This window comes from Triturus cristatus, chromosome 6, assembly GCF_964204655.1.
Source record: "Triturus cristatus chromosome 6, aTriCri1.1, whole genome shotgun sequence".
Classification (NCBI taxonomy): domain Eukaryota; kingdom Metazoa; phylum Chordata; class Amphibia; order Caudata; family Salamandridae; genus Triturus; species Triturus cristatus.
In genome coordinates this window covers 213,133,164-213,148,053 of record NC_140589.1, presented here as the reverse complement: position 1 = coordinate 213,148,053, position 14,890 = coordinate 213,133,164, and the positions used below count along the sequence as shown (strand labels likewise).

At 48.4% G+C, this 14,890-nt stretch overlaps 1 protein-coding gene across 9 annotated transcripts in view; it reads right to left on the bottom strand.

The window, feature by feature from the left end:
- Positions 1 to 14,890, bottom strand: part of TDRD6 (tudor domain containing 6) — a 2,207,410-nt gene that overhangs the window by 580,867 nt on the left and 1,611,653 nt on the right. For 8 of the 9 annotated variants that reach the window (XM_085610557.1, XM_085610549.1, XM_085610550.1 and 5 more), the window contains one exon: positions 12,082 to 12,192. The exons of the other annotated variant lie outside the window; for it this stretch is intronic. In XM_085610557.1, the coding sequence (XP_085466683.1) occupies positions 12,082 to 12,192 (111 nt within the window). The remainder of the gene's footprint in view (positions 1 to 12,081; positions 12,193 to 14,890) is intronic. 9 annotated transcript variants of the gene reach the window in all.

Here is a 14,890-nt window from a genome sequence, read left to right as displayed (position 1 = left end):
GACTAGCCCAAGGGCTCTCTGAAGGTTCAATGACTCCCAGCTCCAACATCTTTTGTACCTCAACTTTTATGCAGTCCCTGACATGGTCAGGTTGCCTGTAGATTTTACTCTTCACAGGCAGACTGTCACCAGTGTCCACCTCATGGGTGCACCAGTTTGTCTGACTTGGGGTCAGAGAGAACATATGTCTGTAGGCTTGCAGAACTTGTCTGCAGTCCTGTTGCTGATGGACAGTGAGGCTGTCAGAAAAGACCACACCATCAACTGAGCCATCATCAGGGTTCTGAGTCAACAGGTCTGGGAGAGGGTCACTCTCTTCCTCCTGCCCCTCATCTGTAGCCATGAGTAGCCCCATGTCTGCCCTGTCAACATATGCCTTCAATCTGTTGACATGAAGCACCCTGTGGGGGCTTCTGGGAGTCCCAAGGTCCACCAAGTAGGTGACTTCTCCCTTTTTCTCAACAATAGTGTGGGGTCCAGACCATTTGTCTTGGAGTGCTGCTGGGGCCACTGGCTCCAACACCCACACTTTCTGTCCTGGCTGGTAAACAGTCAGTACAGCCTTTTGGTCATGCCAAGCTTTTTGGAGTTCTTGGCTTGCCTCAAGGTTTTTAGAAGCCTTCTTCATATACTCTGCCATCCTGGAGCGGAGACCAAGTACATAATCCACTATGTCTAGTTTGGGTTGTCTGAGAGGTCTCTCCCATCCTTCCTTCACCAAACACAGGGGTCCTCTTACAGGATGCCCAAACAAAAGCTCAAAAGGGCTGTAGCCAACCCCCTTTTGTGGGACCTCTCTGTAAGCAAACAGAAGGCAGGGTAAAAGGATGTCCCATCTTCGCCTAAGCTTGTCTGGTAATCCTTTTATCATTCCCTTTAGGGTCTTGTTGAATCTCTCAACAAGCCCATTGCACTGTGGGTGATAGGGTGTGGTGAACTTATAGTTAACACCACACTCCTTCCACATTGCAGTCAAGTATCCTGACATAAAGTTGGCACCTCTGTCAGAAATGACCTCCTTTGGAAAGCCCACTCTGGAGAATACTCCAAGCAGGGCCCTTGCCACAACAGGAGCTGTTGTGGTCCTCAGGGGAATTGCTTCTGGGTACCTGGTGGCATGGTCCACTATCACCAGTATGAATCTGTGCCCAGATGCTGTTTGTGGGTCCATTGGTCCTACAATATCTATGCCCACTCTTTCAAAGGGGACCCCCACCACAGGTAGTGGTATGAGGGGGGCCTTTGTGGTGCCACCTGATTTGCCACTGGCTTGGCAGGTGACACAGGAGCGACAAAACTCCTTAGTATCTTCTGACATATGGGGCCAGTGAAAGTGAGGGACAAGCCTGTCCCAAGTCTTGTTCTGGCCTAAATGTCCTGCAAGGGGAATATCATGGGCCAAGGTTAGAAGGAAGCCTCTGAACTTCAGTGGTATGACCAACCTCCTGGATGCACCAGGCTTGGGGTCTCTAGCCTCTGAGTACAGTAGCCCTTCATCCCAATACACTCTATGGGTACCTTGAGCATTCCCTGCAGCCTCAGCAGCAGCCAGCTGTCTGAGGGGTTCAAGAGAGGGGCAGTCTAATTGAGCCTGCCTCAGATCTGCCCTGGAAGGTCCCCCTGTCCCAAGAAACTCAACCTGATCAGGTTCAAGTTCTTCTAGGACAGTTCCTTCAGGGCTCTCAGAATCATCCTCCTGGGAGGGCTGATCCACCACCTGAGGCAGGGGGGAAGGCACAGCCTTAACCCTACTGCTCTTTCTCTTGGGTTGTGACTGGTCCATAGTTTCAGGATCCAGCACTTGTTCAGTGTTGCACTTTTTGGCCTGTGACCTGGTCACAGCAAGGACATGTGCATCTATCCCCAGCATTTCTGCATGGGTCCTATACTCCACTTCAGACCAAACTGAAGTTTCAAGAATATTGCCCAGTAAACACTACAGGAAGGTCTGAACTAACAACAACTTTCTTGAGGCCAGTTACCCCTCCCCAGGAGAAGTTAACAATAGCCACACTATGGGAGGTAGTGGCATTGCTAGCGTTGGTCACTAGGTAATTCTCACCTAGTATGATCTGTCCAGGGTCCACAAAAGCAGGTGTCACCATTGTGACACTAGCTCCAGTGTCCCTGTAGGCCTGAGCCATTCTTTGGTTGATAAAAGGTGTCTGTCTGTACTTGCCCAGGTTACTGGGGCCTACAGTAGAGGACAAAGCTAAGTCCCCATCACAGATCAGAACAGCCTGAGTAGGTACTCTGACTAGGCCAGAATCCTCCTCAGTTCCCAGGGTTAACCCTACTACACCCTTTTGCTGGGAACCACCACTTACAGCTGAACTAGGGGGTACAGTTGCCTTAGGGGCAATGGTGGCTGGGGGCTTATCCTTTTTGGTGCACTCACTAAACCAATGTGAGTTGGACTTACAAGAGTTGCACCATGGTTTCTTTTGGCCATCTTTCTTCTTATCCTTTTTGGAACCACCCTCCCCCTGAGCCTTTTGGGGGCCTGGTGAAGACTTCTGGTCTTTTTGTTTCTGCTCATTACCCTTCTGGTCTGCCTTTTTCTGATCACCGCCCTGGTTCTGGTTTTTCTGCTTAACTCTAGTCCTGACCCATCTATCTGCCTTCTTTCCCAATTCTTGGGGAGAAGTCAGATCAGAATCAATCAGGTGTTGATGCAATAGCTGGTTTTGACAGTTGTTAAGTATTTCCTCTCTCATGATCAAATTATACAATCCTGTATAGTCCTTAACCTTACTTCCCATTAGCCAGCCTTCCAGAGCCTTAGTGGCACAATCTACAAAGTCAGTCCAGTCCTGAGTCTGTGTCTTCTGGGTATCCCTGAACAACAACCTGTATTGTTCAGTGGTTAGGCCAAACCCATCAATCAGAGCACTCTTCAGGACAGTGTAATTATCTGCATCCTCATCACTAACTGTGAGGAGCTTGTCTCTTCCTTTCTCAGAGAAGGAGAGCCACAAGATAGCTGCCCACTGACTTTGGGGTACCTGCTGTACTTTGCAAGCTCTCTCCAAAGCAGTTATCCATTTGTGGATGTCATCCCCACACTTGTAGGGAGGGACAATCTTGCTCAGGTTTCTATTGTCATAGTGCCTGTCTCTATCTCTAGGAATGTTGCTGCCACCAGTGGGTTCTAACCCACTTAACTTTTGCTCTCTAGCCAGAGCAAGCTTCTCTTTGGCAAGGGCAAGTTCTTCCCTCTGAATCCTCAGATTAGCCTCCCTCATTCTGGCTGCATGCTCCTTTCTCTCAGGTGAAGTCATTCCCCTGTGAGAGGAAGCATTAGAGATGCTAGAGACATGGGAGTGGATGGATTCCCTTGAAGGGGATCTGTCCCTCCTGCTTCTCTGTGAATGCCTACTTGGGGGTCTGTATGGGGGGACCCCATGCAAACTCCCATGTAAACTCAAGTTAGCCTGGCTAAGTCTCCTTACTTGGCTCTGGCTGTCTACCTCCCCATCTGAAGCCCCATCTGACTCCTCTGTGGTGGGTAGACCCTCCTCTGTGCCTAGGGCACCTGCCTGAGATGCCCTCTGAGCATCATACTCCTCTAGGAGTTGTCTTAACTGAAGGAGGGTAGGGTTTGCACCCTGTTTTATTCCTCTGGAGGTACACAAGTGTCTCATCTCCTGGAATGTTAAGGTATCATATCTAGAGGGGATCTTTTGCAGACCTGATCCTCCTGAGAGAGCATCTACTTGATCTACTCTCAGAGACATGATCTAGTGAGGGTGTGGTGTGTGCACCTACCTACACTAGTTGTATCTACTAAACCTCTCTAGTAGTTGTAGTCAGGGTGTGTTACTCCCTTCAACCTACAACTACAAAGTCCAGTAGGACTTAAGTATAATAATCTATGTTATATGTACCTAGACAATATCTGTGTGATCTTTCAATTTAGTATCTCAAGATTACAATGGTATTACAACAGCAAGCTCAGATCCCAACCGCTGCTCACCAATGTGAGAAGTTGGCCTGATGTATGATGTCACTAGTTATAGTGTACACCTTATATCAGTCCAAATACCCTTATGGTGATTGGTTGTAAAGTCAACCTTATAGACCAGCTATCCTAGTGGTAGCATGGACAAGAGCAGTCTTAGGCTAAACTCTGAATGGCATGTGAAGCCAGCTGTGATACCATATATAATCCCTTGAGTACCAAATGAAAGGACACCACAACAGATATATATATATAAAATAAAGTGTATTTATTCTAAGCAAACCCTCAGCACTCTTTATGAGATTAGAGGTAAGTACAACACAGTCTTATTTATGCATACATTAAGTCACACAGGTAAGTAATACAGTTAGGCCCTAGGGGCCACGCAAACCATATACTAAGTAAGTGGTATAAGAACCACTGTCACGGAAATAGAATAGGCCTAGGCCTAGGGAATCGCTGGGGCTACACTACACTAGCGTTAGTTAGGAAGTGGGAGGCCCACGGGATTCGTGTGCAGAGTGGAAACACTCACGCGTAATGCGTAAAAGTCAATAGCAATAGTACAGTTTAGAAAACGGTAGATTTAGGACACTTCCGGAGTAGCTAGGAAGTTGAGACTTGAAAACTAGACACTAGGATAGTCACTATCCTGATGAGCACCGGAGTACCCAAGTTACCTAGCCCACAGGCTGCGGGTGCATAGGGGTGAAGATGCGTCGTTTTCGTCGTCGACTCCTATGGATGCCTGAAGAAAGATGCTGACAGGCAGTCAGTGAAGAGTGTCCGGTGGATCCCAAGGCTGGGATCAAGAAGAGAAGAAACCTGCAAGCAGAAGGGACAGAGTCAAGGTCACTAGCCAGTGACCACGTGGAACCAGGAAGGAACCAGGCGATGTCGTGAAGAGTTGCAGGTGAAGGTGAAGCTTGTCGCTGCAGCCAGGAGGACCAGGGAGCGTCGAGGACGACCAGGACCAGGAGGCGAGCTGTCCCACGAAGGCTCTTGCTGTCGGCGGCGTCGAAGTTGGACTAGGACTCACCAAGCCTTGGCAAGCGGAACCCACGAAGAACAAAGGACTTGCTTCTGGTGCAGACCAGGAAGGTCTGGGGTGCTTCTTCTTTGCAGAGAAGCGGGAGCCAGTCTGGAGGAGCCAAACCAGCGCAGAAGATTTCAGGGTGCGTCGTCACAGAGGCCACTAGCCAGCGGGCAAGCAACCGGACAGACGCGGCAAGCAGGAAAATGCTGAAGGGCCCCACGCAGGACTCGTGGAGTGTGGGGGGCTGATCTTCGGTGCAGATGGTGCTTGGGGTTTCTCAATCCCCGGTGCACAACTTCGAGGGTGCCTCAGAAGCTGCGCTGTAAGTTACTAGCCACTTTTCCCAGGTAGCCGGTCCCACGTCGCTCGTCGCCTCCACGGATCTCAGCTCTGCTGCAGATGTGGATGAGGGTCGGAGAAGTCTGGAAGTCAAGGCTCTGGTCGGGCTCTGCAGTCGGTTCCTCGTAGAACGGTCGCAAAGCAAAGGGTAGTCTCTTGATGGTGCCTATTTGCACAGGGTAGCCACTCCTTGGCTACAAGGGAGATTCTTCAGTCTTCTTCTTTCGTCGAATGTCGAAGGTCCAGAGTTTCTGTTCAGTTTTGCAGGTTCAGGATAATCTAAAGTCTTGAGGCCCAACTCCCACTCTTATACTAATCTGGGGGGCTGGGATACCTGCTAGGTCACGCCTTATGGGGGGGACCTGGGAGGGGGTGGTTACACCCACTTCCCTTTGTCCAGTTTCGCGCCAGAGCTGGGGCTGGAGTGCCCCAGCGCCGGTTTGAACTGGACTATGCAAGGAACACCGTGTGTGCCCCAGGCATGTCTCATTCCTTTCAGCCCACCCTGCCCCAATACACTAAAGGCTGTCTGGGGAGGTGCTAGCACCTCCCCAAGCAGGAAACCTATTGTCCAGGCCTCCCTGGCTGGGATCACTCCCAGCTGCAGGAGGTCAGACTTGTGTCGTGGCAGCAGCATCCATTTTGTGATGCTGAGGCTTTGGTCAGAGGCCAACAGTTGAAGTATGATTTTAACATGTCTTTCCCTCTAGAAGGGGGGAATAATATTCTCATGTCCAGAAATGGCATGGGGGTATTATTCCCTAGTGTTGGACACCTTACACGACATGTTTTGATAAAGCCAAACCATAGTTACCATAACCGTCTAAGATTATAAGGCACTTTAAGAGTATATGGTAGGCTATATCATAGAACAGCTATAAGGACAAGGTTCCGAAAGCTGCAGACAGGCTCAGCTCATGCTAGAGCACCATCTCACATGTTACCAAGCACTCTGCCTCCAGGATTGTCAAGGCCTGCCATAGGAGTGACTGATAGGTACACATGTGTCTATATGTAAGTTAGGTATAGGAATACTACACCTAAGCAAGGGGTGATTACACAACCTTGTCCCAGCTGAGTGATCAGCCAGTTGTGTCAAAATGGAAGGCCAGGCCAGGGGTGGCATAATACATGCTGCAGCCCCTGGTAGGCCTAGGGTACACCTATGCCCTGGGTACCTAGGGTACACTGTACAGGGGCCAATAAGGTGATCCTATCCAAATGGGTTATGCACCTAAAGTACATAGTATTAATTTAGAGAGAGAACAGCAGGGCTGTGGGTCTGATTAGCAGGCCCACAGCCACATCTAAGTCGAAAACCAGTAAAGCAAAAGCAAAAAGTGGGGGTGAACATAGAAAGCAGACCCTACTCTCCTACACCCCCACCCGTCCATTTGCAGAAGTGTGGGAGCCACTGTTATGCAATTTGTGAACACCCCTCGAGCCGTGGTGACCCCAAAAGGAAATACATTAAATTAGTAGTGATGGCAACTTACCGCAAAGGTACCGATGATAAGCAGTGTTGATGGCTATGTGAAGTAGGTCTACTTGAAGGAGAAGACATTCTTTTAAACAACCCACAGAGAAGTCATATGAAAATGCTCTGACAGGATGCATTTGTTTAGAGCCAGAGGTCCAGCATGGGCCCGAAAGAGCCACCCGTTTCGGAAATAAGGAAGTATAGAGAGAAGACGCCTTTCCTTGGTGGTGTGGAGGCACTCTCTTCATTACACCCTTCGCAAGGAGCGCTTAAACTTCCTCCAACAGGCGAAGATGGTCTCTGCTAAAGACAGGAGTGTGGAATAGATTGTTGGGGGTATCAAACATTCTAGGCAATAGCCACGGCAAACCACCCCTAAAACCTACCGATCTGATGTGTTTCTTGCCTGGTAAGAAAAGAAACCTTGTTGTAGGAGAGTAGGGTCTGCTTTCTATGTTCACCCCCACTTTTTGCTTTTGCTTTACTGGTTTTCGACTTAGATGTGGCTGTGGGCCTGCTAATCAGACCCACAGCCCTGCTGTTCTCTCTCTAAATTAATACTATGTACTTTAGGTGCATAACCCATTTGGATAGGATCACCTTATTGGCCCCTGTACAGTGTACCCTAGGTACCCAGGGCATAGGTGTACCCTAGGCCTACCAGGGGCTGCAGCATGTATTATGCCACCCCTGGCCTGGCCTTCCATTTTGACACAACTGGCTGATCACTCAGCTGGGGCAAGGTCGTGTAATCACCCCTTGCTTAGGTGTAGTATCCCTATACCTAACCTACATATAGACACATGTGTACCTATCAGTCACTCCTATGGCAGGCCTTGACAATCCTGGAGGCAGAGTGCTTGGTAACATGTGAGATGGTGCTCTAGCATGAGCTGAGCCTGTCTGCAGCTTTCGGAACCTTGTCCTTATAGCTGTTCTATGATATAGCCTACCATATACTCTTAAAGTGCCTTATAATCTTAAACGGTTATGGTAACTATGGTTTGGCTTTATCAAAACATGTCGTGTAAGGTGTCTAACCCTTTGGAATAATACCCCCATCCCATTTCTGGACATGAGAATATTATTCCCCCCTTCTAGAGGGAAAGACATGTTAAAATCATACTTCAACTGTTAGCCTCTGACCAAAGCCTCAGCATCACAAAATGGATGCTGCTGCCACGACACAAGTCTGACCTCCTGCAGCTGGGAGTGATCCCAGCCAGGGAGGCCTGGACAATAAGTTTCCTGCTTGGGGAGGTGCTAGCACCTCCCCAGACAGCCTTTAGTGTATTGGGGCAGGGTGGGCTGAAAGGAATGAGACATGCCTGGGGCACACAAGGTGTTCCTTGCATAGTCCAGTTCAAACCGGCGCTGGGGCACTCCAGCCCCAGCTCTGGCGCGAAACTGGACAAAGGGAAGTGGGTGTAACCACCCCCTCCCAGGTCCCACCCATAAGGCGTGACCTAGCAGGTATCCCAGCCCCCCAGATTAGTATAAGAGTGGGAGTTGGGCCTCAAGACTTTAGATTATCCTGAACCTGGAAAACTGAACAGAAACTCTGGACCTTCGACATTCGACGAAAGAAGAAGACTGAAGAATCTCCCTTGTAGCCAAGGAGTGGCTACCCTGTGCAAACAGGCACCATCAAGAGACTACCCTTTGCTTTGCCCACGTTCTACGAGGAACCGACTGCAGAGCCCGACCAGAGCCTTGACTTCCAGACTTCTCCGACCCTGATCCACATCCACAGCAAAGCTGAGATCCGTGGAGGCGACGAGCGACGTGGGACCGGCTACCTGGGAAAAGTGGCTAGTAACTTAAAGCGCAGCTTCTGAGGTACCCTCGAAGTTGTGCACCGGGGATTGAGAAGCCCCAACCCCAAGCACCATCTGCACCGAAGATCAGCCCCCCACACTCCACGAGTCCTGCGTGGGGCCCTTCAGCCTTTTCCTGCTTGCCGCGTCTGTCCGGTTGCTTGCCCGCTGGCTAGTGGCCTTTGCGACGACGCTCCCTGAAATCTTCTGCGCTGGTTTGGCTCCTCCAGACTGGCTCCCGCTTCTCTGCAAAGAAGAAGCACCCCAGACCTTCCTGGTCTGCACCAGAAGCAAGTCCTTCGTTCTTCGTGGGTTCCGCTTGCCAAGGCTTGGTGAGTCCTAGTCCAACTTCGACGCCGCCGACAGCAAGAGCCTTCGCGGGACAGCTCGCCTCCTGGTCCTGGTCGTCCTCGACGCTTCCTGGTCCTCCTGGCTGCAGCGACAAGCTTCACCTTCACCTGCAATCTTCACGACATCGCCTGGTTCCTTCCTGGTTCCACGTGGTCACTGGCTAGTGACCTTGACTCTATCCCTTCTGCTTGCAGGTTTCTTCTCTTCTTGATCCCAGCCTTGGGATCCACCGGACACTCTTCACTGACTGCCTGTCAGCATCTTTCTTCAGGCATCCATACGAGTCGACGACGAAAACGACGCATCTTCACCCCTATGCACCCGCAGCCTGTGGGCTAGGTAACTTGGGTACTCCGGTGCTCATCAGGATAGTGACTATCCTAGTGTCTAGTTTTCAAGTCTCAACTTCCTAGCTACTCCGGAAGTGTCCTAAATCTACCGTTTTCTAAACTGTACTATTGCTATTGACTTTAACGCATTACGCGTGAGTGTTTCCACTCTGCACACGAATCCCGTGGGCCTCCCACTTCCTAACTAACGCTAGTGTAGTGTAGCCCCAGCGATTCCCTAGGCCTAGGCCTATCCTATTTCCGTGACAGTGGTTCTTATACCACTTACTTAGTATATGGTTTGCGTGGCCCCTAGGGCCTAACTGTATTACTTACCTGTGTGACGTAATGTATGCTTAAATAAGACTGTGTTGTACTTACCTCTAATCTCATAAAGAGTGCTGAGGGTTTGCTTAGAATAAATACACTTTATTTTATATATATCTGTTGTGGTGTCCTTTCATTTGGTATTCAAGGGATTATATATGGTATCACAGCTGGCTTCACATGCCATTCAGAGTTTAGCCTAAGACTGCTCTTGTCCATGCTACCACTAGGATAGCTGGTCTATAAGGTTGACTTTACAACCAATCACCATAAGGGTATTTGGACTGATATAAGGTGTACACTATAACTAGTGACATCATACATCAGGCCAACTTCTCACACTTGTATTCTGCACGGTCAGCGCTTGAAGCTTGATCTGTGGATAGTGGGGGCAAGTCACTGTTTGGAAGTGGAAAACCCTTTAACAAAGCCACTTCTGCCCGTGGTTCGTTTAGCCTAGTATGAACCCCTGTAATAACTTCTCCCAGCCTGCCGGATATTTTGCTGCTGCCTATGATAAGACTGCGGCAGCTCGGGTGACGTGGCCTTGGCTCCTATCATGGGTTGTTGCATGTAAAAGGAGCCTCTCACAACTGGAGCTTGAAGGGAACCGCCAGACATTGCAAGACCCAGGTCTTACTTTCTCATGCATATCATCAATCTGGAGGGCTGAGGAGATGATCCCCGTTGAATGGCAGATTGAGGAGATGCTCCTGGACTTCAGTTGAATGAAGTGTGTAGCAGAGCATGGTGTCTGAGAAGGATGCTGGTGCTGAAGCCTTTGGAGGGTGTGTCTAAAGTGTCAAGCTCACAATGAATGATGGCGTGTTGTCCTCCAGCACCATCTCTTCGTCCCTTTCCCTGTTCTCAAATGGAAGATATTTTACCAGCTCCTACATTTTCTCCCCCTGGGATCTGTTGCAATGGGAAAGGAGTGCAACAGAGTTGACTGTATGCCAACGTGTGGCTGCACAACCCCTACAGCTACCCTTGTACACTGCATTGATTTTTAATTTCCTTATTCTTTAAAGAAAAACAACATGCAAACATCCAAGCATATCATTAAATGTCAGAGTATACAGACTGTGTGCATCTTTAGTTGCAAAAACAACAATTGATGGACAGAATGCAGAACAATGTCATACATTCACCCCAGTACAGAGATCTGGGCCTGAATCCATCGTTTTTTTGCTCACCATGCCGTTCCAGTTTGAACCCAGCCATATGCAAATCAGTCTTGACCCTGTGCCTCATGGGAACAGTCCAGCCCGAACTGCCAAGCCAGGTCCTCCCTGGACTGGAAACAAGCATCCTAGGACCGGTTTCGGGGTTTCACCCCTCTTCAGGCAGGATAGCTTGATTCCAGTGGCATGGAGAGCACGGGACCCACGTCTGGGCATACCCTTCCCACTCGGGGTGACAAATGCAAAAACAACAATTGATGGACAGAATGCAGAACAATGTCATACATTCACCCCAGTACAGAGATCTGGGCCTGAATCCATCGTTTTTTTGCTCACCATGCCGTTCCAGTTTGAACCCAGTCATATGCAAATCAGTCTTGACCCTGTGCCTCATGGGTACAGTCCAGCCCGAACTACCAAACCAGGTCCTCCCTGGACTGGAAACAAGCATCCTAGGACCGGTTTCGGGGTTTCACCCCTCTTCATCCAGGAAAGCTCGATTCCAGTGGCATGGAGAGCACGCCTGGCTGAAGACGGCTGAAATGCCAGAGACCGGTCCTAGGAAGCTTGTTTCCGGTCCAGGGAAGACATATCTTGGCAGTTCGGGCTGGACTGTTCTCATGAGGCACAGGGTCAGACTGATCTGCATATGGCCATGTCTGAACTGGGGTGGCAGAGTGGGCTAAAGAACGGTGATGGATTAAACCCAGATCAGTTGACTGGGGGTGAGTGCTTGCAATGTTCAACACTCCGTCCATCATTTCCTTTGGTTTTTGCTTTGTTCGCCATAAGTTGGCAGGGTATGCTCAGACGTGAGTCCCTTGCTCACTTTGCCACTGGATTCAAGCAAGCGTGGCTGAAGACGGCTGAAATGCCAGAAACCGGTCCTAGGAAGCTTGTTTCCGGTCCAGGGAAGACATGGCTTGGCAGTTCGGGCTGGACTGTTCTCATGAGGCACAGGGTCAGACTGATTTGCATATGGCCATGTCTGAACTGGGGTGGCAGAGTGGGCTAAAGAACGGTGATGGATTAAACCCAGATCAGTTGACTGGGGGTGAGTGCTTGCAATGTTCAACACTCCGTCCATCATTTCCTTTGGTTTTTGCATCTTTAGTTAGTCATTCTACACATGCATACACATACTAACACTGAAGAAAATTTAAGGAGTTAAAAAAAAGTTCCACGATGGGGGAAAAATATGACCAGCCAAATTAAATTGGAAACATTCATCAACATCATTCTAAAACCAACTTTCACCTGGGAAAAACGAACTAGTGTCTGTGTTGTCATATGATTCTTCTGGACAGGTACACAGAAGGTTTCTCTGATTTTCAGCACTCAAGCGAATTCGATTTTGAGGCAGTGGTCCTACAAATCCAAGAAAAACATTAACACAAAAAGCATAAGGCCTTAAAAACTGAAGCTGAATCAGAAAGAAAACAAATACAGTTCAAATAATGCATCATCAGTAATTTAATATTCCACCTTTCCACAATCAACAGTGTACTAGAAGGGATCACAGATGACTGATGAGCATGGGAAAAATGGCAAGTAAAGTTCAATCACATTTTGGGCATAGTACATACAAATACTATCATTTACGTGCCTAGTCACTATTTTTTAGAATGTTGCAATTTTACAATTGTGTGGACCAGTAAATACCTTCAACTGCATGGGTAGAACTAGCCATTTTGCTCTCTGGATCTGCATCAGGAATGGAGACTGGTAACTAGCGGCGCAGCTAGAACTTCTGGCGCCCGGGGCTATCCATCAGATTGCCGCCTATGGCAGGTAGTGGGGGAAGGTTTTCTGGGGGAAAATTACTGCGAGCAGCGGGGTGGATTGGCAGCATTTAAGTTACGATGCCACTCTCTACCTCTCTACTCCACTGAATAAGAAAGGGTGTGAAACAGCGGCGTAAACAGAGCAAAATATCGAAGGTCAAGTCTCAGTTGATGAAGGACCAGCAGCACTAAAATGGTAGCTAAACGCATAAGTAAATGTAGACCTTCTTCCTCTTTAGACCACTTCTTACTTAACTGCTGCTACAAGACCACAGCAGTAAAACCACCCACTAGACATCAAGCACAACACCAAAACAACTCCCACATAGGTCACACTGTGCATTCACACTCTACCAAACAACAACACTATTTAGAAATATAAGCAAAGCTATAGCTTCACTTTTGCCTTCCTCCTGTATTTTCTCTGACCTGGTTTTGATGGTTTTATAACTCTGGGCACTTTATCACTGCTGATCAGTGCTAAAGTGCATATGCTCTCCCTATTGTAAATTGATGTATGGATTAGTGATTCCATGATTGGCTAGTCTGGTTTACCGGTCAGACCCTAGTACAGTGCACCAGGAGTGCCCAGGGCTTGTAAACCAAATGCTGCTAGTGGGCTTGCAGCACTGGTTGTGCCACTCACAGAAGCAGCCTGTTAAAGTGTGTCTAAAGCTTGCCATTGACGAGCCTGTGGGCAGTCTGATACTTTTTTTCACACAAGGAGAGTGAGAGAAGGAGTAGTTTCTTACCTGTAACTCCAGTTCTGTAGTAGGGGTATCTCTGTTATAGTCATAATCTATGAATAGTCCCGCCCATGTGCGGGGACCCCGGAGCAATCAAAATATCTCTTAAGCTGTCCCGCATTTGCAAACCTGCAAAGACACTTAAGAGACAGACAACAATAATACAGCCTAATAACAATATGGCTGCACTGGCCAGCACTTCCTCTGAAGTGAACACAAAAGCCAAAATAAAGATTAAGTGTCATTTTTATTCACATCTGACATGTTCCTTTATTGTATCACACTCCCTTCACCAAAATCCCTTTAAACAATAGAGAGGAAGGGGTGGACAGACAAGCCCTATAGGCTGTCATTATGTGTCTGCTAAAGGGATACCGTGCCTTTAAGAAAACTCTCCAGAGACCCCGGTATCCCAGGATGCACAGCCAAAGCAAGTTACTTTCAGTTATTTTTGAAGGTGTATAACAACAGGCCTGATACTGCCAGAATTACTCCACCGGGGAGGAGGGAGGGTCGCTTATGACTATAACAGAGATACCCCTACTACAGAACTGGAGTTACAGGTAAGAAACTACTCCTTCTGCAGTAGGGGATCTCTGTGTATAGTCATAATCTATGAATAGAATGGCAAGCCCATCCCAACCAACAAACAGCGGTGGAGTAAGAACCAAACACCAACAAATCACTGTGCAAACAAATGCCTCAGCGAAGCCTGTCCAACCTGCGCATCTGCCCTAGCATCAGAGTCCAGGCAGTAATGCTTTGTAAACGTATGGACCGACTTCCAGGTGGCAGCCTTACAAATGTCAGCAATTGGAACATTCCTAAGCAAAGCTGTAGTAGCTGCTTTGCCCCTAGTCGAATGCGCTGTAGGCTTACCCCCTAACGTCTTATTAGCTTTCTGATAACAAAGCTGAATACAGGACACAATCCATCTGGAGATGGACTGTTTAGAGGTAGCTAGACCAGTTCTTACTGAACCATAATTTACAAACAGTTGATCCGACCTGCGGATGTCTTTTGTCTTATCTAGATAGAATTTCAACACCTCACGCACATCTAGAGAATGCAGAGACCTCTCCGCCGGAGAGGAGGGATGCTGAAAAAATGTAGGCAAAGTTATCATTTGATTCACATGGAAATCAGATATCACTTTAGGCAAAAATTTAGGATGAGTACGCATCACTACTTTAGACGCATGGAATACAGTATACGGCTCTTGACAACACAGAGCCTGAATCTCACTTACCCTCCTGGCCGATGTAATGGCCACAAGGAAGGCAGCCTTCCAGGACAAATGCTGCAAAGAAGCATTATGAATAGGCTCAAAAGGCTCCCTCATCAATCTGGACAACACCACGTTCAATTCCCATGGTGGAGAAGGTCATCTAACAGGGGGAAACACCTTACGCAAACCCTCCAAAAAATCTTTAATCACAGGGATTTGAAAAAATGAGGTTTGGGAAGGGCCCTTTCTATACGCAGTCAAAGCTGTGAGGTGGACTTTAATAGATTGAAAATTAAGCCCAGATTGAG